This window comes from Taudactylus pleione, unplaced genomic scaffold (assembly GCF_031769625.1).
Source record: "Taudactylus pleione unplaced genomic scaffold, aTauple2 ptg000579l, whole genome shotgun sequence".
NCBI classification, from domain to species: Eukaryota; Metazoa; Chordata; class Amphibia; order Anura; family Myobatrachidae; genus Taudactylus; species Taudactylus pleione.
Genome location: NW_028284981.1, coordinates 1,613,103 through 1,638,403, shown reverse-complemented (window position 1 = coordinate 1,638,403; position 25,301 = coordinate 1,613,103). Strand labels below are relative to the sequence as shown.

Here is a 25,301-nt window from a genome sequence, read left to right as displayed (position 1 = left end):
CCACCAATTGGTCTCGCAAAGTAAGTGAGGGTGGCCTAGCTATTCCTAATATCAGTTTATTTATGCATGCAGTAGTTTTTCATTAGATCTCTGACTGGATATTGTCACGTTCGACACATACAAACCTGCATTTAGAAGAAGCCTCAGTTTCCTCTTTTTTTTTGAGTGCTTTATTGCATACCCCCCAAAAATGTTCAGAGCTAAAGTGCTGGGCACGAGGCAGTTTTCGGGCTTAGCGCAGCGCTTGCCAGGCTCGCGGGCAGCACTTAGGGCCGGATTCAATTAGAGGCAAAAAGTGCCATTTGGAGAAACGTTTCCGCGGATTCAGACTTATTCATATTCAATTCCAGGACGAATTCGACTAAGCGGAAACTCAATGCATTGTAATAGGCGGAAAAGTATCTCCTATGAATAGTATGAAAAATAAAGTGAAAAATCATTATTTTGGGATGCAAACGTGTGGAAACGACTCCACACGATAGCCCCCCAAAGGACAAATCAAACAAAAAAAAAAAAAAATTTTTTTTACCTCAGAACACCCCAAAAAAGTACTTTCGTTTTGGGGGTCGGAAAAGTAAAAAGTGGGGGGACAACTATAAAACCTAGCAAAATAGACTTCTTGGGGTGCTGTAAGGAAGGGCCAAGTGTTTTGGGGATTGCAGGTGCATGTATGAGGATGATTTTTCACGTTTTTTTAAAAGTTCACTTTAGAGACATAAAAATATGCTAGCACCTATTTTCAAGTACCCCAAATTTGACTGGACTACTTATTTTCACCAAAAAATACAGCTTTTTGCCTTTCTTCACCACTTTCGCAAAGACGCTAATAATAAGCAATTTAAACTACTTTAGAACCCCAAACACTTTTATTAGGGCTATTAATAATAATAATAATTTTATTTATATAGCGCTTTTCTCCTAAAGGACTCAAAGTGCTTTACATTTACAGTACAAAATACAAAACAAGCTTAAACAAGGGACATTAGTGAAATGCTTGGGTGAATAGGTGAGTCTTGAGTCTATTTTTGAAGGATTCTAGAGTGGCGGCCTCTCGAACTGTGCGGGGAAGTGAGTTCCATAAGGTTGGAGCCACAAAACTGAAAGCTCGACCCCCAGACGAATTCCGTGAGATTCTAGGTACTGTTAATAGTCCTTCGTCAACGGATCGCAGTAATCGAGTGGGACAGTAGGGAATCAGAAGCTGCTTCAGGTACCCTGGGCCATGGTCATGAAGGGCTTTGTAAGTTATTAATCCAATCTTGAAAGCAATTCGCCATCTGACAGGCAGCCAGTGAAGGGAGTAGAGAATGGGTGTTATGTGGCTGGAACGGGGCTGGTTGGTTAATAGCCTGGCAGCTGCATTTTATACCATCTGCAAGCGGTGTAATTCTTTTGCTGGGAGACCGAGGTAGAGGGTGTTGCAGTAGTCTAGGCGTGATGATATAAATGCATGTATGACTTTAGGCAGATCTTCTGAGGGAATTAAGTGCTTGATTCTGGCTATGTTCCTCAGATGAAAGAATGAGGATTTGATTGTGGCTGACACCTGATGTTTAAGTGTCAAGCCACTATCCAGGACAACACCAAGATTCCGCACATGTTTAGTGTTTTGTAATTCTGAACCCCCAAGCGTAAGTCCTGTTGGTTGGCTATGCTGTAGCCCTGTCCTGTGACCTATCATAAGAACCTCTGTTTTATCAGGGTTCAGTCGCAGCCAACTGGCACTCATCCACTCCTGAAGCTCAGCTAGGCAGCCATTTAGGGTTGTTATTGGGTCATTTGTACCTGGAGCAAAGGACAGGTACAGTTGTGTATCATCTGCATAGCAGTGGTAAACCAGGCCATGACGTCTGATTATTTCACCCAGTGGCAGCATGTATACTGCAAAAAGCATGGGAGATAGTATAGAACCCTGAGGGACACCGCATGGAAGTGACACTGGTGATGAAGAGTTTACTCCAGAAGAAACTCACTGTGACCTGCCAGTGAGAAATGATTTGAACCATTTAAGGACTGTGCCATCCAGTCCACAGAAATTTTTCAGGCGCTCAATTAGAATCCCATGGTCCACAGTATCAAATGCTGCTGAGAGATCCAGAAGGATTAAGATTGAACAATCACCTCTGTCTCTTGCCATCAGAAGATCATTAAGCACACATACCAGGGCTGTTTCAGTGCTATGTCTTCTCCTGAATCCTGACTGGAATGGATCATAAATATCATGGGTAGACAGGTGGGTTTCGAGTTGCATTGCCACCACTTTCTCAATGACCTTTCCTAGAAAAGGAAGGTTTGATACTGGTCTATAGTTGGTCATGCAGTCGGGGTCTAAATTAGGTTTTTTAAGAAGTGGTCTAACAATTGCTTCCTTTAGTGGTTCTGGAAAAATGGCTGTTTGCAAAGAGCATTGAACTATTTTTGCAATTACAGGGCCAATAATGTCTATACACCCTATGAGAAGCTTGGTTGAGGCAGGGTCCAGATCACAGGTGGTGGGTCGCAATATTTTGATAATTTTAGCAATGTCTTTTGCATCCATTATGTCAAAGCTGTTCCAGGGAGACTGATGGCTTACCTTGGCAGGCTTGGTAGTTTGGCACTCCTTTGATGGCATTGTGGGGATTCCAGCCCGGATGGAGGATACTTTATCTGCAAAGAATTTTGCAAACTCATTGCATCTTGACTGGGAGAGGGTTTCATCATGCTGCAGGCATGCTGGTTTGCAAAGCATCTCCACTGTACGGAAAAGCTGAGCCGGCCTATTGTTTGCTGCCTTGATCTCATTTGAAAGGAACTCTGTTTTCTTACGGGTGATTGTTGATTGATATTCTCTTATATGTTTGATTAGTGTTAACTTATCCTCTACCAGGTTCGTCTTCCTCCATCGTCTTTCAAGTCTACGCCCCCTTTTCTTGAGTTCACTAACACTATTGTCAAACCAAGGGGCTTGACGGTGTGGTATGAGGGGTCGTATACGCACAGGGGCAATTATATCCATTGCAGCTGTCACATCCCTGTTATAGTAATGGACAAGAGAACAAGGATCTTCACAGGCCCCCATTACCGCAGAAAGATCCAGGTTTGCTGCAAGAGCCTGGGGAGTCATGCCCCTCCTTGGACGATACCTTGTCAACTCCATGGGTAAAGTTCTATTTTGAGGGGTTACAACTGAGAAGTGAATTGAGTGGTGGTCTGACCACGTGACTGGGTTTATATTTAGGTCAGAGACATCTAATCCAATCTGGAAGACAAGATCAAGAGTGTGACCACTTATATGAGTAGCCGAAGGGATGACTTGTGTGAGGCCCAGAGCATTCATTGTGCACAGGAGATCTTGGCCAAGGTGTGAGAGCTCATCATCAACCCATGCATTGAAATCCCCAAGGATCAGCCATCTTTGATGCTCCAGAACTAGTCCAGCAACAATATCTGCAAATTCTTGTAGAAATATCTTTCCATCTCCAGGGGGGCGGTAAATGAGAAGTACTCTGAATCCTAATTCTGTAGAACTCCGAGCAGCGATGCACTCAAATGAGTGAGTCATTTCCATTGGGTGGACCCTAAGTTTAAGTGCTTTTCTAAAGCAGATGGCCACTCCCCCTCCCCTGCTGTTAAGTCTTGGGTTGTGAATGACAGAATAATTTGTTGGAACTGCAGCTTCCAAGATAGGTGCTGCATTTTCATCTAGCCAAGTCTCTGTAATACAGGCAAGATCTGCAGATTCAATAAGGTCAGCAATTGTGGCAGTCTTGTTTCTTATAGATCTGGCATTACAAAGGACAGACCTGATTGGGCATACCGGAGTGCCTGTAGTTTTCTTTATATTGAGTGTGGGAGCTCTGGGGATGTCAGTCACAGAGCGGGAGTTTAATGATCTGTTCTTCCAAGCACAGGGCCGTTTGATAGGTACCACTTCTATTTGTCTCCTATATGAGACTGGTGAACCTGAAGGCAAGGAACTTACGTGGTTACAGCGGATAAGAGATTTTTGTCCTCGCTTCCCACGACTGCCCCGTTGAGTTTTTTTGAAAATGCCAAGGGATTTAAGAATGGAAGCCTGTGCTGGATCAATAGGAACTGCTGCTCGTGGTGGGCGGAGTGAAAGCATAAAGCTGGGGTTGTAAAAAATACATTGGGTCATCGATGAGAGAGCATGAATTACATTTGATGATGAGAGGAGATCAAGTAGTTTTTATTTTTCTGTTTTCTCAACTCTGTGTATGATCCAGAAGTTATAATGGGATTCATGAGCAGACTAATATAATTTGGCCATTGCTATGTCCAGTTGCTTCTCTCTTGTACAAAAGGTATATTTTGAATAAGGAGTATCTAATAAGCTAACTTGTCTTATCAGTTGATGATTTAGTTACACAAAGTATTCCAGGGCAAAGCAGGCTTGTGGAAAGGTGTTAGAAGCCATTCCTATTGTATAGGTGTGAAAATCCCAGTGTGAGACTCCTTTTGAAGTAGATATTCTGTGCAAGGGTAAAGATAACATGTCTCCAGGGGAAAAATAAAAAAAATGGGATCCTGTGTTTTAAAATGACCAGACTTCCAGATTTCAGAGACTGGGGATACTGTATACGGTAATGTCAGTCTGGGTTCTGGTGGAGAGGGCAGAGGTTTCAATCCAATCCAATGTGAATCTCAGTGCAGGGATGCAATCCGTTGATTTTGGAGAGATGTCCATGTAGTGCAGTACAAGATAAAGGTAAGTCCTTGGATATTTCTTGTGCTTCTAATGTCACTTTTGTAGAATTTAAGCTGTTTTATGGAGATGTTCAGGAGCATGTACACATCTACATTGATTCCCTATGTAAGTGCATCTTTTTTGGGGGGTACAGACTGATTTTCCCCAATTCTAACAGTACTCTTCAGCTGTGTTGCATTCGCCGCTTTCCGTTTTCGCCTGTTTAGGAATTGAATAGGGCGAAAAGCGGGGACGCGCACAGGAATGTTTTCACACAAAACAGAAGGAGGCGGAAAGTCGGATAGGCAAAACTTTTCGCCTCTAATTGAAAACGGGAGAATGCCGGTTCTGCCGACTAAACACTCAGGTTAAGTTGTGAGAGCCGGCATTCTCTGACTTAACTTCTAACTGTCGGACTAAAAGCTGAACTGAATAACTCTGTGAGCTCCCTCAGTGCACTGAATTGAATGCCCCCCCCCCCCAATGTATCTCCGCTATGTTATAATACGAGACCAGAATTTTGCCACAAAGAACCAATTAAGCTCGAGATAGGATATTTGGTGATTGGGTAGAGTCGGCACTACTGGAATTTTGGATTGATGCTTAAGAGAAGTTTGTTAAATGTCTCAAATCTTTTTATACTTTATAGATCTCCAGCTGGACTTTGATATCAAACTATTTGATTCCGATATCTATATATCTGTTGTAAATGTAAACATTGTACCCTACTGGGGCACTTACTTTATTACTATTCTTGAATGTGTAACGTGTAAACGTAAGCTGGGTACACAGTTATGTCGCCGACGATCACAGCGCCGATGGGCCAACATATCGGGCGGGCTGTACACACCTGGTGCCCGACATACCGCCGCCCCCCGCCCCCCCCTGCATAGCGCTGCATGGGATCGTCAGCCGCATTGCCTGATCTTACATGCTGGACACGGGAGCACGCACTACAAAATGTAGTGCATAAACACTACACATTTTTAATGATTTGTCGTCCCGATGTGTTGGAACCGGCCAAATCGTTAAAGATATTGTGTAGTGTGTAGGGGCCATTACTGTTTTACTTCAATAAAGACAACAAAATAAAAAACAAGTTTTAAAATACATAAATATATTAACATTTTAAAATGTTAATATATTTAATTTATGGTATATATCTATACAATAAAATCAGGTGCAGAGCACTTGTGGGGCGAAGGTAGTGGGAAACCGGCCACAAGGGATTGGAAAACGTTAAAGTAAATAATCACAATGCCAACCATTAATGTCAACATTTCAAAACAATCCGCTACAATGCATCTTAAGCTGGGTATGCGCTGCCCGATCGGGACAGGGGAGAAGGTGGCTGGCCAGAAGCTGGAGCGCCGCCATACATTACACGAAGTATGGAGGCGCTCTTCATTTGCAGCCTGAGCGACGTTAGGGTGGATCAGACGGGTTTGTATTCCAAAGCAACCGCTCTAGACCATTTTTTTCCGCCATTTTCATGGGGTGACAGACCATCATTCAGTCCCATACATTTAACGATAACCATTCACACCAGCCATTTGGTCGGCTGGTTTGCCTGATTAGCGCGCAGCGTACCACCAGACGGACACGGGGGCCAAACACGTGATTTTATGTTGATTTGGGATGTGAAATGCTTACAGGTAATCTTATTTATTTTGTATGTTCTCTCAGTATTTGTAAAAATAGCTAATAAATACTATTTATTTTACAACACAACATTTGTATAACAGGTTATAATGAATGGAGTCACTGCGATACTTAGCAATTCATAGAAACTTGGGAAACTTCATAGTAAGTGGAAAGCAGCGCAAAAAAGTAATTCACTATGATTCACTATGGATCACAACTGTGAATGCTATTGCGATTACGAACACAGTTCAACTGCGATAGTATGCTAATCCATTGCGATCGCTATTCCCTCGCAGCACTACACCAGAACACCCACATTACTCACCACCTATCCGTAATGTTTAGCAAGACTGCGAAGTCATCGGTATCATCGAGTACCATCGCGGCCTCACGCACACTTGCACAAGTTCGGACCTTACTCAGAAATTGCTAACCGCCACGTACACTGTGTGTCCTCAGGCTGCGTAGGGCATCGCAGTGGATAATTTATGCACGCTCCTGCAACAGCATTCAAACGCACTGGCACGCCTGCGTCTCGCTGATCCCAGGTCACCTCCTACAAATGGCACTTCCTATCAAACACTCTGCGATGGGTCTGCGGAGTCACCGCGATCGCAGTCCCGACTGCAGTGGCCGATTCGCGCACACGCAGAACGCAACATTCCCAACATTGCGTGCGTATCAACAACTGCACTCCTTGCTGAATCAAGCCCAATGTGGGCAGAGGATGACAGTTGTGGCAACAGAAATGTTCAGCTTGTGACCAGTGGAACTACAAGTCCCAGCATGCCAGAAGTAAATAAATGAATGTTGGTGGCCTGAGGGGTAGAACTTGTACCTTAGTTTCCCTCTCCTGGGGGACATCCGTGTCATCCTCCATGTGAGCGGCCTGCGCGGTGAGGGCTGTGCTGTGGAGGGAAGGGACAATGCGCGAGCCGGGAGGCTTCGGGGGAGCAGCTGGGCCTCAGGTACGATGACCGCCGGGTACCAGGACCTAAGCCGGGTTCCTTGAATTACGTTACGAGCCCCAGCATAGGAGGAAACTCTTTTGGCGCTTACAGCGGGTCACACCAGTCATTGGTTCTCCGTCACCGTGCCCTGCCTGTGACACGCACCGCCATCTTGGTTGTGGGCAAGAGAATGTCTGTGTGCAGACTCGCGGCGCGGCGTCCTGTGTTACTCATTTTAGGTTCTTTTAAGTGACATTAACCAATAGTTTACTTGCGTTATTGTTCTTAAACAGTACATTATTATCCCGACATTAAGGCACGACGAACTGGCCACGCCCCCTGAATAAATCCAAACTCCGCCTAGATCCAGGAACCCTGCCCGTATGCTAGAAAGCTCCGCCCCTTTCTAGGTCTAAGTAGTGATGGCAGTGGCTATACCAAGGTAACCGCTCTATGGTAGTGCTTAATTGCAGCCGGAAATTCACGCATGCGCAAAGGGTGCTATGATGCTGACACCGCAGAATCAATGGCGGTAGCTATTGCAATCCCGTCATCGCATGGAAAAAAGCATTTCCATCCAACCGGGAACATTAACTATCGATTTGTGACCATGGTCAAATTAACAATGGGGCGGGTGCAGGGGAGTTTTAAGAGAGGAGGGGGCCGTGTGCAGACTCAATGCGGCCCCCTCCCCTCTCGTACGGTACCGCGGCGGGTAGTGCAGCAGTAGATTCTGGCTTAGTGCTAGAATCTACTGCGCATGCACGGGTTTTCTGGAAAATGGTGCCCGCACCATTTCCCCGGGGACAGCAGTACTGCGCATGCGCAGAGTCACCATTTTCCCTGTGATTTTTGCTGCTCTGCCCAACGCTGCAGAGTAACACGCTGGTGACTACGGATGGGTAAGTACAAAACTATATGGGTGCATTATAGATATGCCCCTGTGCGGGTGGGTCTCCACATAAAAATAGGCCTATCGTCATGACAGCATGATAATCACTAACCGCCCAGCTGGCCACAATGTCGTCCATAAATTGTAAGTATTCCAATTGTATTTCTATTTTCCTCATAAAATTATTCAGCTTTTCTACTTTTATGTATTCATGGCTACATTGGGACTGTCTAGAATGAGCTCAGTTACTTATTACACGGTCACCATAATGTGAATTCCTCCTATTGGTATAAAACTTCTAATTCAAATTACACAAGTCAGTTTTATCGAGTGGTTCGGATTTGTCTCAGATATACCCGCCAAGTTCGCCTGGCAAAACGAGGCAAAACGTCATCTTTGTCCATGAAAGGTGACGTTTTGCCTTGTTCTGAGATCTGAACTTACCGAGAAGATCCGAGCCAAAACCGAACCGCTCATCTCTAGTTTTATTGAGTGTATAATCACATAGATAGTCCAAAATATGTGGGAGGTTGAACCTGTGGCTTTGGGGAGGACCCCGCAGGCTGTTTCAGCGGGGCGCCGCGCCGGAGAGCATGGTTCTCTTTGCCCTTTAGAAATAGGGCAGAGCGCGGCACCCCGCTAAAACAGCCTAGCGGGAACGCTACACTGAGTTTATTATGTATTTGAACTGATGCAATTAAATTTTCTATTTGATTACTTCAACAAAGCCATATATTTCCATTTATCCAATTTGCATAATATATGTATTCATGTTTTTATTCATATTTGCATATACATTGACATGTTTCTTATATGTACACAGCCCCATTGTCCAATAGACTTAATAATTCCCAATTGTGGAATTTAGCTCGGTTCAATCATTCTTTTCTTGCGTATAACCTATTAGGGGGCTGACTACCCCCATTTGAAACTGGAGATTATAGACAGCGCCATCTGATACTTGATTTATATTTCTTGTAGGATGTACAAATACAAGAGTTATGCATTTATGCCAAATCTTCCCTGTATACGTGAAGAGGAAGAGCCGGAGGAGCCTGTGGAAGAAAGTTATAACAACAGAGAAGGAAACATCACCCATATCTTTATATGTTGGTTAGCGATCTATCATGGATAATTGGAACCCCCATGCTCTGTTTATGTATGGACTCTCTACAGAGAGCAAGACATGAGTAAGAGCAAAACTAACTCCTGCCCACAGTGCTATCATCAGAATTTGTTGTATCATGGATAAACGGAATCCACATCTATTTCTGGATAAATTCCTTATTCTAACAGGTGATAGCCAGAAAATGGATAGTCCCTGTCGCTGCAACTCCCCGAACATGGGTGGCGCTAATAAAGAAACAACTCGGCATAAATGGTTGATACATACTGGGAGAAGCTGTATACTGACATATGAGAGCACGTGCAGCAAGACTGTCGATGGTGGAAGAGGACGATCGATGGTGAACCCCCATGCTCTATTTATATATGGACTCTCTGCAGAGAGCAAGACATGAGTAGGAGCAAAACTAACTCCTGCCTACAGTGCTGTCATCAGAAATTAAACTAGAGAAGGAAAACCTGGAGAAAGAAAAACATTTGTATATAATTAGCAATAAACCAATTTATAACAACAAAAAGTAAGTGTATGTGATGTATGCATGACACAATCCTGGCGCAGACCGACACACATCCTGCAATTTTTGCAAATCTGTATTTACAAGCAATCGTGTTTATTTAGTTAACGCATTTTACCGTTCGGAAATTGTGACACAAAGGTGATCTAACTGCCCATAGTGTTATATATTTATTGGTATTGATTAACATAAAACCGTTATAAGTTGCTAATACTGTCCACAAATTCTATTTCTTACAAAATGTAATTAAATATTGTGTATCTTAAGGTGCAATATACCCCGCGACCTTACATTACTATAGATATCAGAGGTCACCGCAGAGTTCTATGACCTGTATAATAGACTAGGCCGGCAGCACTGTACATCTATATGGTCACTCATCAACACAGATGGGCTTTCTAAATGCAAAATCTGCATATTTATCATCCGTAGGGTTTCAACTTCCAATTGAAGATGAAACCCTACGGATGATAAATATGCAAAATTTGCACTTGGAAAGCCCATCTGTGTTTTAAATCTAGCTAAATCAACATTTAGTAAATTTACCCCTTAGGGTAATGTTCATTATGTTAATTATTGGGGTCCGATAATTAACATTCTAACTCACCGTGGATTCCGGAGCAATTCATTATTACTCCGGCGCAGTGACAGCTGATCCGAAAATCAGTGAATCTTTTCACTGTTCCTTTCAGAGAAGTGACGGGAGTGCATATGCACCACCTACAGGTCACGCATGCGCACAACAGCCCCGGTGGAAGGAGACGGACAGAAGCGGAGGTATCCGAAAAAATCCCTCTTCACGACCCAGGACTCCTTCCCATAGGAAGGACGATGGCGAATGCTCCCGCACTCAAGCTCCAAAAATATAATATTTTCGGTGCGTGATGAATTCTATCCCCATATTAGTGTATGGGGACAGCGGGCCATTCTGCGAGAGAAAGGTAAGCAGGAGATATCTGTGATACTAGTGTATGGGGACAGCGGGCCAATCCGCTAGAGAAAGGTAAGCAGGACATATCTATGATACTAGTGTATGGGGACAGCAGGCCATTCCGCTAGAGAAAGGTAAGCAGGAGATATCTGTGATACTAGTGTATGGGGACAGTGGGCCAATCCGCTAGAGAAAGGTAAGCAGGAGATATCTGTGATACTAGTGTATGGGGACAGCGGGCCAATCCGCTAGAGAAAGGTAAGCAGGACATATCTATGATACTAGTGTATGGGGACAGCAGGCCATTCCGCTAGAGAAAGGTAAGCAGGAGATATCTGTGATACTAGTGTATGGGGACAGTGGGCCAATCCGCTAGAGAAAGGTAAGCAGGAGATATCTGTGATACTAGTGTATGGGGACAGCGGGCCATTCCGGGAGACAAAGGTAAGCAGGGGATATCTGTGATACTAGTGTATGGGGACAGCGGGCCATTCCGGGAGAGAAAGGTAAGCAGGAGATATCTGTGATACTAGTGTATGGAGACAACGGGCCATTCCGCAAGGGAAAGGTAAGTAAGAGATATCTGTGATACTAGTGTATGCAGAAAATGGGCCATTACGCGAGGGAAAGGTAAGTAGGAGATATCTGTGATACTAGTGTATGGGGACAGTGGGCCAATTCGCTAGGGAAAGGTAATCAGGAGATATCTGTGATACTAGTGTATGGGGACAGCGGGCCAATCCGCTAGAGAAAGGTAAGCAGGAGATATCTGTGATACTAATGTATGGGGACAACAGGCCAATCCGCTAGAGGAAGGTAAGCAGGCGATATCTGTGATACTAGTGTATGGGGACAGCGGGCCAATCCGCTAGAGAAAGGTAAGCAGGAGATATCTATGATACTAGTGTATGGGGACAGCAGGCCATTCCGCTAGATAAAGGTAAGCAGGAGATATCTGTGATACTAGTGTATGGGGACAGCGGGCCATTCCGGGAGACAAAGGTAAGCAGGGGATATCTGTGATACTAGTGTATGGGGACAGCGGGCCATTCCGGGAGAGAAAGGTAAGCAGGAGATATCTGTGATACTAGTGTATGGAGACAACGGGCCATTCCGCAAGGGAAAGGTAAGCAGGAGATATCTGTGATACTAGTGTATGGGGACAGAGGGCCATTCCACGAGGGAAAGATAAGCGGGAGATATCTGTGATACTAGTGTATGGAGACAACGGGCCATTCCACGAGGGAAAGGTAAGTAAGAGATATCTGTGATACTAGTGTATGCAGAAAACGGGCCAATCCGCTAGAGAAAGGTAAGCAGGAGATATCTGTGATACTAATGTATGGGGACAGCGGGCCAATCCGCTAGAGAAAGATAAGTAGGAGATATATCTGTGATACTAGTGTATGGGGACAGCGGGCCAATTCACTAGAGAATGGTAAGCAGGAGATAACTGTGATACTAGTGTATGGGGACAGCGGGCCAATCCACTAGAGAAAGGTAAGCAGGAGATATCTGTGATACTAGTGTATGGGGACAGCGGGCCAATCCGCTAGAGAAAGATAAGTAGGAGATATATCTGTGATACTAGTGTATGGGGACAGTGGGCCAATCCGCTAGAGAAAGGTAAGCGGAAGTATCTGTGATATCTCCTGCTTTACCTTCGTGATGAATGGCCTGATAGCTTCCTTTTTACAATTGCAGGTGAAAATGTTAATTATAATAACCTGCTTTTGTAAAAATTAAGTGATGATGAATAGGCCCCATGTGTGGCATAAAAAGAGATAAAAGCAGCTAGTAAGAGGCCTGAGGGTCTGATTCAGGTGGTAACGTGCTGGCCATTAAAAACGGGGGAGTGGAGGTGCCTGAGCATCTCCACAGCGTGTTAGAGGTGTGCATAATAAGAAGACAGCATCATAGTACACATAACCTGGCTTATTTTTACGCTGAAGTGCTCGCAGTGCTTGCGGCAGGGTATGGTCAACCTCAAGCGCTGCGATAGTATCGGATGTTACCCGATGTACCGATGGTTGCATACACTTCCTGAACATGACGTGCGCAAGTGGGCGTCTTAAAACAGGCTGATGGGTGTCTACATACACTATGGGGGTCATTCAGACCCGTTCGCGAGCAAAGGACGCTCGTAAACGGGTCGATGTTCCCCCACTGCGCATGCGCATGACGGAGGGAGCTCCGTCATGCGCATGCGCGAGACCCGGACTGCGACAGCCAAGCTGTCGCTCCGGGTCTCGCACCAAAGGGGGCGTGCTGTCGATGTTGATTGACAGCACGCCCCCTTTGGTGGGTGTGCCGGGGGCGTGCCTGCCAGACGGAGGCGTTCCCATGGGAACGCCTACCATCTGGAGCCGGCCCCACTGACATCTAGTGATGTCAGTGGGAGTGATTTTGGCTCTGATAGAGCCAAAATCACTCCAGGGCTTGCGGCAGCGAGACCCTACTGCAGGGTCTCCGTCGCAAGCCTGATGGTCGCGATGGTCAAGACCATCGCGACCATCATCATGGACGCTCGCATATGCTGTGGGTGGTCACCCACAGCTATGCGAGCGTCCAAGAGGACGCTCCATTTTCAGAGAGGAGGGCCCTGATTCCGAGCGAGCGCTCTGGTCAGAGCGTTCAGCTCTGAATCAGGCCCTATGTAATCGCTCTATAAGAAATACTGGGCGTGCTAATGCATTGCTGTGCGGTTGCACTGCCTACGCAATTAGCATGCACATCGTGCGAGCGATCACATCTTAGCGAGAGGGTCTGAAGCAGGCCCTAAGTGTACAGATACAGATGACCTCTGTGTCCTCATTCACATAGCATTTTTGCGACATACTGTATAGATTGAGACGCTTGCCGCAACTCGGATGAATCTGCCATGGATAGCGATTAATACTTTTTCCAAAATTCTGTGTCATAGTCACAGTGTAGCGGCCTACAGATTCGCTCACAGTATACCAGGGACACTAGATGAATACTTTGGTCACACAGGAATTGGTATTGCGAATAAGATCCATAGTAAAAGAAAAAGATGTTTGGAGCAGCTAAATTTCAAAGTCTGTAGTACGTCCAATGGAGCTATTTGGAGCAATGTGAGAAAAGGTGTATGTAACACATCTGTACACCCCCAGGCTGGTGTGTGTGAGCACACATAGAGTCAGATATGGATGGGAGCGCACAATAATTGATCCACCACCAGATGGAAACTGGAATGATCCAGCAGCTTGGTGGTCAGCTGAAATGGCTGGATAGCATAGTGCAGTCAGAGAACTCACACATAACCACTGCAGTCACTGATAATTTGCACCAGACTCACCGCTGTGGCTCCTCCCAGTCCTGGGTGCCACCAACCAAGCTCTCAACACAGCACCCGGCTCAGGCCTCCCCTCAGCAGCAGGGAAACAGCCACCGTGATCTCTCCTCCTGTGTGACTGACGCTCAATTCATGCCATCCGGGCTAGCTGACATCAGGGCCAGCATGGGACGCTGGGCCTGATTCAGAGCTGAATGCTCTGACCAGAGCGCTCGCTCTGAATCAGGGCCCTCCTACCTTTTTTTGGAGCGTCCTCATGGACGCTCGCATAGCTGTGGGTTACCACCCACAGCTATAGCGAGCGTCCATGATGATGGTCGAGATGGTCTTGACCATCGCGACCATCGTGTTTGCGACGGAGAGCCTGCGGTAGGGTCTCGCTGCCGCAAGCCCTGGAGTGATTTTGGCTCTATCAGAGCCAAAATCACTCCCACTGACATCACTAGTGATGTCAGTGGGGCCGGCTTCAGATGGTAGGCGTTCCCATGGGAATGCCTCCGTCTGGCAGGCACGCCCCCGGTACGCCCACCAAAGGGGGCGTGCTATCACTCACCATCGACAGCATGCCCCCTTTGGTGTGAGACCCGGAGCGACAGCTTGGCTGTCGCAGTCCGGGTCTCGCGCATGCGCACAACGGAGCTCCCTCTGTCGTGCGCATGCGCAGTGGGGCAACATCGACCCGTTTGCGAGCGTCCTTTGCTCGCGAACGGGTCTAAATGACCCCCGCAGCTCAGTGGAGGCAAAGAGGAGGAGCCATGGGTGAACCGCCTCCTCCCACTTTGTTATTGCTCGTGGCTCCATGCCAGGGGCGCATTAAGAGAGGAGGGGGCCCATGTGCATTCCCCGTCTGGGGCCCCCTCCTCTCTCCCTGATGCCGCCTGCGACTGACAGCAGCAGTAGACTCCGGGAACTAGTCTAAGTCTACTGGACCCAGGGGCTGTGTGCCCCGCACACCCTGCACCCATTATAAATATGCCTCTGCTGCTGAATCAGGCCCTAAGACCCCACAGGGCCTTAGGCAAAATACAGCCTCACGCCCCATATTAACGTATACTGTATATATAAATACATAGGTGTATATTTACTAAGAATCGTGTCTGGCCCCGTATCAAACATGCTGGGTATTGCATGGACACCAGTGAGTTTGTTCCAAACAAACGTGTGTGACAGAATGATATTTATCGATGGTGTATGCAATCATATTGCAAGTGTGTGTATTCAGTAGTATTTGGACTGAATGCAATATAGCTGCCTGTTAGCTGCGTGTTTAACAGAAGTGCATGAAGGGCCCACCTTGGGGAATGCAGTGGTAGGGGCCCATGCTTAAAGGGTGCGGTCATCCACCAGAGGGGTTGTGGAAATCAACCACAGATGATCGCCTAACCATTAAAAGGGAACCAAGCCCCCATGTTGATCAGTGGTCCTGTTCCTCCAGGTAACTTACTGTCTAATAGAGTAACAATCTATATTTTGAGGTCTGGAACCTAACACTTAGAAAACAGGGGTGGGCAAATAGGCAGTGGGGACCACCGGGGATTTCCCCGTAACCCTGTGGTCCAGTCCGACCCAGCTCCTTTGCAAGGATTTTTAATTATTTTATTTTTGGAATTTTTTACACCCAAAATAACAACAGAACACATTTCAGACAAGACAAATGTGAAGTTTTAGAATAAACAATAGAAAAGGACTGGCATGAATGAAGACAGCAATAAAAGGAAATAACATTAAATATATGTACAATATCAAAGACAATACAAAAAGACAATATGAAAAGCATATCCAGTGAGTGGTGTAGTGTGGTGAAGGATAAGTACAGAATATATGAAAGAAAACGAAAAATAAAGGACAGAACAAGGTCAAAAACAAGCAGGTAACAGCTTTATAATATACTGTACAGGTAGTCCACAGATACAAAAAACCCTAATAGGATAATATCGACGAGACGGGTGGCTGAAGGAGCTTTCCAGGCCCTCGCAATGAGAAATAAAAATAACAGGAGCAATAGGTACCAGCAAAGTAAGGAGAAATTCCAGCCTACAAAGAGGGTCAATATAGCTCTTTATGAAAATAAGGATAAATAAAATAGGAAAGGCCACAATCAGTGGCGTAACCAGGGCAGGGTGAGCAGGGTACGTGCCCTTGCTGCCGTGGCAGGCCCAGCAGAGGGGGACGCCGCTGGTCAGGACACTGTGGCCCCCAGCCCAACGACCCCCCCGCCATCTTCATTGCTCCCGCACTGAATATTGAACAAACAGGCATGTGTGCCTGTTGGTGCTGCTGAAGGCCTGTAGGAGGAGATGCAGCAGAAGCACGCAGCCCCTCCCAGGCAGTCTTCCCATTCTCTCTATGCTGAGAGCTGCCGCTGGAGGTGCCTGTGACAGGGTGATTCTTCTTCCCCGGCGCTCTCTCTGCTCCGGACCAGCCAGGTAAGGGGGGGTCGGGCTGCCGTGAGGGGGGGGTGACTTTCAATTGATGTCAGTGATGTTTTTACTTGGCTGGCTGCATTTGTGTGAAAGGTGTGTGTGTGTGTATCTGTGTCAGTGTGTGTCTGCCAGTCTGTGTGTATGTATATGTGTCAGTGTGTGTGTCTGTCAGTCTGTGTGTATGTATGTGTCAGTGTGTGTCTGTGTATTGAGAGACAACACAGGGGGGAAGGTGATGGTGTGATGAGAGTTGACGCAGGGGGGTGATGGTGTGCAGAGAGTTGACACAGGGGGGGTGATGGTGTGCAGAGAGTTGACACGGGGGGTGATGGTGTGCTGAGAGTTGACGCAGGGGGGTGGTGTGCGAAGAGTTGATGCAGGGGGGGCAGTGATGGTGTGCTGAGAGATGAAGCGGGGGGGAGGAGATGGTGTGACTAAGAAGAGACAACACAGGGAGGGAGATGATGGTGTGGCTAAGAGATGATGCAGTGAGATGATGCTGTGACTGAGAGACGCAGGGGGAAGGAAGTTACATGGGGAACGAGTCTGGTTGAACCGCTATCGTATGATGATTACTTTGTTAATACTCCTACACAAACAGGCATCTTCCGGACGATGTCACCTACATGAATAGTGAATACCGACTGAAGACGCCGTTGTCCCAGGGATGATGTATTTCTTCAGAGGTTCCACATTTTGAGAAACCACCGTATAGGTAAGGTGCATGTGGAATAGAAAGGAATGTTCCCAGACTGACAAGAAATTGGTGGCGTGTCATGTTGGCCCGCCCCATTCTCAGGAACCACGCCCTTTTTAGACCACGCCCGTTTTTTTTATTGGCACGCAACACAAATTTTCCTCTGTGGTGAGGGGGGGGCCACCGCCAATCTTAAATTTATCCTGGGCTCCGAAGACCCTAGTTACGCCACTGGCCACAATTCCCAATACCAGACCCGGTCACATAGACTCACCTCAAAGAAATGTTTGTAAAGTGGTCCAAACCTGACAAACAAGCATGAAACAGAAATAAATAATATGCAAATCAGCCAGTGGCTCTACAGCTTAGGCAGCAACTATAAGAACACCCGCCCCACATTTACCCCCACCCTATATGACTAAACCCCCAACTTATGTCATATCTGGGTCCCCGAACTAAGCCCCACCCCAACTGTACTTAACTATCTAATTCCCCACCCAGATAAATGAGGTGCAACAATACCCATGTAGCCAAGGGCCAGGGAACATCCAGCCCAGGCCAACAAAGTAAACTCCAAAGCAAAAGAATAAATCTACGGCAACACAGAGTCTCTGCTGCGCTAGGGGGATATGGAGTGTGTACCGGGTGTCACCAGAACTGCTGACCCCTCTGCTTAGTTGCAGCCCATACACAAAGGGTGCTATGATGCTGACACCGTAGAATCAATGGCGGCAACTATTGCGATCCATTTCCATCCAATCAGGAACATGGACTATCGATTTATGATCAGGGTCAGATTAACAATGGGGCGGGTGGGTCTCCACATAATTTAATAATAATAATAATAATAATAATAACAACTCAACTTACACAAGTCAGTTTTATTCAGCGATTTGGATTTGGCTTGGATCTTCCCACCAAGTTCGCATCTCAAAATGAGGAAAAACATCATCTTTGTCCATGAAAGATGACGTTTTGCCTTTTTCTAAAATCTGAACTTGGCGGGCAGATCTGAGCCAAAACCGAACCGCTCATCTCTATTTTCATTGAGTGTATAATCACATAGATATCCCAAAATAATGTGAGAGGGGGAACGTAAGGCTTTGCGGAGGACCCAAAATGTCTGATGTCCACACAAACTCAAAAGATTAGCCTCACATACAATATGGGCCAGACAAAATGGGAATTTTAACTCCCAAGACACAGCTAGCCCCTTTGTTCTATACCAGAAATCACCTTCTATAGATTGTCCATTCCTCCTGGGCCAATGCTAAGAGTCCCCCACCCCCAGGCTACAATTGGCTGGTCTCTGCTGGGCACCAAGTACACTCAGTTATTACTGACTTTTCCTTATCTGATTGGTATAACAGCCTTGATTCTCTTGTGTGTAAGCCTCTGGTGAGAGACAGGGACATTTCCATACATGACCAGTACCTCCGTAGGTCATAAAAAAAAAATCCTACCCTTTCCATTGACCAGTTGTTTATGACACTATCCTACTCCTGCAAAATGCTTACTGTTAGTTCTTATAGGGCAATGTTTATTAATATATACCATAGGGGCTACCTGTCCCCTCCCCGCTACTGGGCTCTCAGTTCTGCTTGTTCAAGATGTGAACCTCCAAGCACTGCCTCCTGTGCACTGCATGTGGGAATGTCCTTCTGTTATACATTTCTGGAGGCAAATTTACCTCTATAACTCTACCCATTTAGTTTTCTATGCCCCCATTTTCCCAGCGTGGGCAATATTGGGCATTCTTCATTCCTCTTTGAAATTGACCAGAGACAGGAGAAAACATGTAATGATCGCCGTGACTGTGTGTCCTTCAGGCCTGGATACAGGCAAACCCTCCACCTATGCAGTGATGGACTGTGCACTGGAGCATGAAGGGCCTACCAGGGGAATGCAGTGATAGGGGCCCGCTGAGGGGGTGTGACCATCTGCCAAAGTGGGTGTACCCAATGAACAGAGAGATGTGGCAAGGCTGATTCTGAGAGAGAGACGTATCCCTGGTCACTTTTACGGCTGTCTGCTTACTACATTATGGTAATGCGAGAATCCGCTCATGTATACTAAATATCCGCGTGACTGCATGTGGAAGCTTAACCCGGCCACTGTTCTTACACACCAGCAAGGAAGTCGGTCTACACGCCCACGACACTCAAACTAAATTGAAAAGATCAGTACTATCTCATGCTTTCCATGATTTTCTTGACATTGTAAAAGTTCTGTTATATTTATTATTCCTATAACAAAAACTATTTAAAATAAAGCAACACATCAGTGTCAGTTCGGCCCTCTCACCTCACGATATATGTGTATATGGGTACATTCAGCATCACTGTGGAGCTCAGCTTGTTTTACTTCTATCTCCAAGGGAGGCAGATTGATAAGTAAGCATAGGCAGCACTGACTAATGGTGCTGATTGTGTCACTGGTCAACTCTGGTTGGAAATAACTGGGGACAGTATGTTTTATTACAACTGATGGGTACCAAGAAAAAGTCACATAGGTATGATAGATGCTGCTTCTGCTGATTACACAGACTGGTGATGTCACAATGTATTACCAAGTCTGGCCATTATGAGGTCACATATGGATCATATACACTGAGCTGTTTGGCTTGGTGCTCACTTCTTGAAGGGAGCTGGTGGTAAGAAGTTTCCATTGCAAAATGGGATGTTGCGGAAGCAAATGCTGTAGAGGCGATGATGATGGGGATTATGCTGCGTCTGCCGTAGCTCAGAATCCTGACATCTGCTCCAATGTCCAATCCATGGATCTCTCGATGGAAGAGGAAGCAGATATCCTTGAAAAAATCATCACCACCCCACCAATGTATAGCAAACGTAGGATATACAAATACAGGAGCTATGCATTTAGGCCAAATCTTCCCAGTATACCTGAGGAGGAAGAGCCGGAGGAGCCTGTGGAAGAAAATCTTCCCAGTATACGTGAGGAGGAAGAGCCGGAGGAGCCTGTGGAAGAAAGTTTTAACAACGGTGAAGGAAACATCATTGGCTGTAATAATGCTGATGACCCATATCTATATATGCTGGTCAGCGTTCTGTCATGGATAATCGGAATCCACATCTATTTTTGGATACATTGCTTATTTTAACCGGTGATGATAGCCAGAAAATGGATGGCCCCTGTCGTCGCAACTCCCCGAACATGGGTGGCGCTAATAAAGAAACAACTGGGCAAAAACGATTGATACATACTGGGAGAAGCTGTATGCTGACATATGAGAGCGCGTGCAGCAAGACTATCGATGGTGGAAGAGGAAGATCGATGGTGAACCCCCATGCTCTATTTATATATGGACTCTCTGCAGAGAGCAAGACATGAGTAGGAGCAAAACTAACTCCTGCCCACGGTTCTATCATCAGAAATTAAAATAGAGAAGGAAAACCTGGAGAAAGAAAAACATTTGTATATAATTAGCAATAAACCAATTTATAACAACAAAAAGTAAGTGTATGTGATGTATGCATGACACAATCCTGGCGCAGACCGACACACATCCTGCAATTTTTGCAAATCTGTATTTACAAGCAATCGTGTTTATTTAGTTAACGCATTTTACCGTTTGGAAATTGTGACGCAAAAATGATCTAACTGCCCATAGTGTTATACATTTATTGGTATTGATTAACATAAAACCGTTATAAGTTGCTAATACTGTCCACAAGTTCTATTTCTTACAAACTGTAATTAAATCTTGTGTATCATAAGGTGCAATATACCCCCCTACCATACATTACTATAGATATCAGAGGACACCGCAGAGTTCTATGACCTGTATAATAGACTAGGCCGGCAGCACTGTACGTCTATATGGTCACTCATCAACATAGATGGGCTTTCTAAATGCAAAATCTGCATATTTATCATCCGTAGGGTTTCAACTTCCAATTGAAGATGAAACCCTACGGATGATAAATATGCAAAATTTGCGTTTGGAAAGCCCATCTGTGTTTTAAATCTAGCTAAATCAACATTTAGTAAATTTACCCCTTACGGTAATGTTAATTATGTTAATTATTGGGCTCTGATAATTAACATTCTAACTCGCCACACTCAAGCTCCAAAAATATAATATCTTCGGTGCTTGATGAATTCTGTCCCCGTGCTAGTATATGGGGACAGCGGGCCATTCCGCAAGAGAAAGGTAAGCAGGAGATATCTGTGATACTAGTGTATGGAGACAGCGGGCCAATCCGCTAGAGAAGGGTAAGCAGGAGATATATGTGATACTAGTGTATGGGGACAGTGGGCCAATCCGCTAGAGAAAGGTAAGCAGGAGATATCTGTGATACTAGTGTATGGGGACAGGGGGCCAATCCGCTAGAGAAAGGTAAGCAGGAGATATCTGTGATACTAGTGTATGGGGACAGCGGGCCAATCCACTGGAGAAAGGTAAGCAGGAGATATCTGTGATACTAGTGTATGGGGACAGGGGGCCAATCCGCTAGAGAAAGGTAAGCAGGAGATATCTGTGATACTAGTGTACGGGGACAGCCAGCCAATCTGATAGAAAAAGGTAAGCAGGAGATATCTGTGATACTAGTGTATGGGGACAGCGGGCCAATCCGCTAGAGAAAGGTAAGCAGGAGATATCTGTGATTCTACTGTATGGGGACAACAGGCCAATCCGCTAGAGAAAGGTAAGCAGGAGATATCTGTGATACTAGTGTATGGGGAAGTGGGCCAATCTGCTAGAGAAAGGTAAGCAGGAGATATCTGTGATACTAGTGTATGAGGACAGCGGGCCAATCCGCTAGAGAAAGGTAAGCAGGAGAGATCTGTGATACTAGTGTATTTGGACAACGGGCCAATCCGCTAGAGAAAGGTAAGCAGGAGATATCTGTGATACTAGTGTATGGGGAAGTGGGCCAATCTGCTAGAGAAAGGTAAGCAGGAGATATCTGTGATACTAGTGTATGGGGACAGCGGGCCAATCCGCTAGAGAAAGGTAAGCAGGAGATATCTGTGATACTAGTGTATGGGGACAGCGGGCCAATCCGGTAGAGAATGGTAAGCAGGAGATATCTGTGATACTAGTGTATGGGGACAGGGGGCCAATCCGCTAGAGAAAGGTAAGTAGGAGATATATTTGTGATATCTGTGATATCTCCTGTTTTACCTTCGTGATGAATGGCCCGATAACTTCATTTTTACAATTGCAGGTGAAAATGTTAATTTTAAGCTGCTTTTGTAAAAATTAAGTGATGATGAATAGGCCCCATGTGTGGCAGAAAAAGAGATAAAAGCAGCTAGTAAGAGGCCTGAGGGCCTGATTCAGACCCGCTCGCTAAGATGCATACTTTTGTTGCTGCCGCTGGTATGAAGTGTGCATGCGCATACCTTAGCGAAAGTTCACAATGCATTCGCTCGCTGCACATAGACAGCCCAGCAGAGTGAGTGACAGGAGAAGCTGTTTGGTAGGTGGTAACGTGCTGGCCATTAAAAACGGGGCAGTGGAGGTGCAAATGCAGGCGTGCCTGAGCATCTCCACGGCGTGTTAGAGGTGTGCATAATAAAAAGACAGCATCATAGTACATGTCACCTGGCTTGTTTATACACTGAAGTGGTCAACCTCAAGCTCTGCGATAGCATCTGATGTTACCCGATGTACCGATGGTTGCATACACTTCCTGGACATGACGTGCACAAGTGGGCGTCTTAAAACAGGCTGATGGATGTCTACATACACTATGTGATCGCTCTGTAAGAAATACTGGAGGCAAAGATGAGGAGCCATAGGTGATGATGGGAAGGAACCGCCTCCTCCTACTTTGTTATTGCTCGTGGCTTCATGCCAGGGGCGCATTAAGAGAGGAGGGGGTCCATGTGCATTCTCCGACTGGGGCCCCCTCCTCTCTCCCTGATGCCGCCTGCAACTGACAGCAGCAGTAGACTCTGGGAACTAGTCTAAGTCTACTGGACCCAGGGGCCGTGTGCCCCGCACACCCTGCACCCATTATAAATACGCCTCTGCTACTGAATCAGGCCTTAAGACCCCACAGGGCCTTAGGCAAAATACAGCCTCACGCCCCATATTAACGTATACTGTATATAAATACATAGGTGTATATTTACTAAGAATCGTGTCTGGCCCCGTATCAAACACGCTGGGTATTGCATGGACACCAGTGAGTTTGTTTCAAACAAACGTGTGTGACAGAATGATATTTATCAATGGTGTATGCAATCATATTGCAAGTGTGTGTATTAAGTGGTATTTGGACTGAATGCAATATAGCTGCCTGTTAGCTGCGTATTTAACAGAAGTGCATGAAGGGCCCACCTTGGGGAATGCAGTGGAAGGGGCCCATGCTTAAAGGGTGCGGTCATCCACCAGAGGGGTTGTGGAAAGCAACCACAGATGATTGCCTAACCATTAGAAGGGAACCAAGCCCCCATGTTGATCAGTGGTCCTGCTCCCCCAGGTAACTTACTCTCTAATAGAGTAACAATCTATATTTTGAGGTCTGGAACCTAACACCTAGAAAACAGGGGTGGGCCCATAGGCAGTGGGGACCACCGGGGATTTCCCCGTAACCCTGTGGTCCAGTCCGACCCAGCTCCTTTGCAGGGTTTTTTAATTATTTTATTTTTGGAATTTTTTACACCCAAAATAACAACAGAACACATTTCAGACAAGACAAATGTGCAGTTTTAGAATAAACAATACAAAAGGACTGGCATGAATGAAGACAGCAATAAAAGGAAATAACATTAAATATATGTACAATATCAAAGACAATACAAAAAAACACATGAAAAGCATATCCAGTCTGTGTCGTAGTGTGGTGAAGGACAAGTACAGAATATATGAAAGAAAACAAAAAATAAAGGATAGAACAAGGTCAAAAACAAGCAGGTAACAGCTTTATAATATACTGTACAGGTAGTCCACAGATACAAAAACTCCTAATAGGATAATATCGACGAGACGGGTGCCTGAAGGATCTTTCCAGGCCCTCGCAATGAGAAATAAAAATAACAGGAGCAATAGGTACCAGCAAAGTAAGGAGAAATTCCAGCCTACAAAGAGGGTCAATATAGCTCTTTATGAAAATAAGGATAAATAAAATAGGAAAGGCCACAATCAGTGGCGTAACCAGGGCAGGGCAAGCAGGGTACGTGCCCTTGCTGCCTTGGCAGGCCCAGCAGAGGGGGGCGCCACTGGTCAGGACACTGTGGCCCCCAGCCCAACGCTCCCCCCGGCATCTTCATTGCTCCCGTACTGAATATTGAACAAACAGGCATGTGTGCCTGTTGGTGCTGCTGAAGGACTGTAGGGGGAGCTGCAGCAGAAGACTGCCCTCCCAGGCAGTCTTCCCATTCTCTATGCTGAGAGCTGCCGCTGGAGGTGCCTGTGACAGGGTGATTTTTCTTCCCCGGCGCTCTCTCTGCTCTGGACCAGCCAGGTAAGGGGGGGTCGGACTGCCGCGAGGGGGGTGACTTTCAATTGATGTCAGTGATGTTTTTACTTAGCTGGCTGCATTTGTGTGAAAGGTGTGTGTGTGTGTATCTGTGTCAGTGTGTGTGTCTGCCAGTCTGTGTGTATGTATATGTGTCAGTGTGTGTCTGTGTATTGAAAGACAACACAGGGGGGAAGGTGATGGTGTGATGAGAGTTGACGCGGGGGGGTGGTGGTGTGCAGAGAGTTGACACAGGGGGGGTGATGGTGTGCAGAGAGTTGACACGGGGGGGTGATGGTGTGCTGAGAGTTGATGCAGGGGGGTGGTGTGCGAAGAGTTGATGCAGGGGGGGCAGTGATGGTGTGCTGAGAGATGAAGCGAGGGGGAGATGATGGTGTGGCTAAGAGATGATGCAGTGAGATGATGGTGTGACTGAGAGACGCAGGGGGAAGGAAGTTACATGGGGAACGAGTCTGGTTGAACCGCTATCATATGATGATGACCTTGTTAATACTCCTACACAAACAGGCATCTTCCGGACGATGTGACCTACATGAATAGTGAATACCGACTGAAGACGCCGTTGTCCCAGGGATGATGTATTTCTTCAGAGGTTCCACATTTTGAGAAACCACCGTATAGGTAAGGTGCATATGGAATAGAAAGGAATGTTCCCAGACTGATA

The 25,301-nt window shown here is 46.0% G+C and overlaps 1 protein-coding gene across 3 annotated transcripts in view; it reads right to left on the bottom strand.

Moving 5' to 3' along the window:
• Positions 1-7,465, bottom strand: part of NUP214 (nucleoporin 214) — a 101,399-nt gene extending 93,934 nt beyond the window's left edge. For all 3 annotated transcript variants that reach the window (XM_088453320.1, XM_088453318.1, XM_088453319.1), the window contains exon 1: positions 7,173-7,465. In XM_088453320.1, the coding sequence (XP_088309446.1) occupies positions 7,173-7,214 (42 nt within the window). In that variant the 5' untranslated portion in view covers positions 7,215-7,465. The remainder of the gene's footprint in view (positions 1-7,172) is intronic.
• Between the last annotated feature and the right edge of the window lie 17,836 nt (positions 7,466-25,301).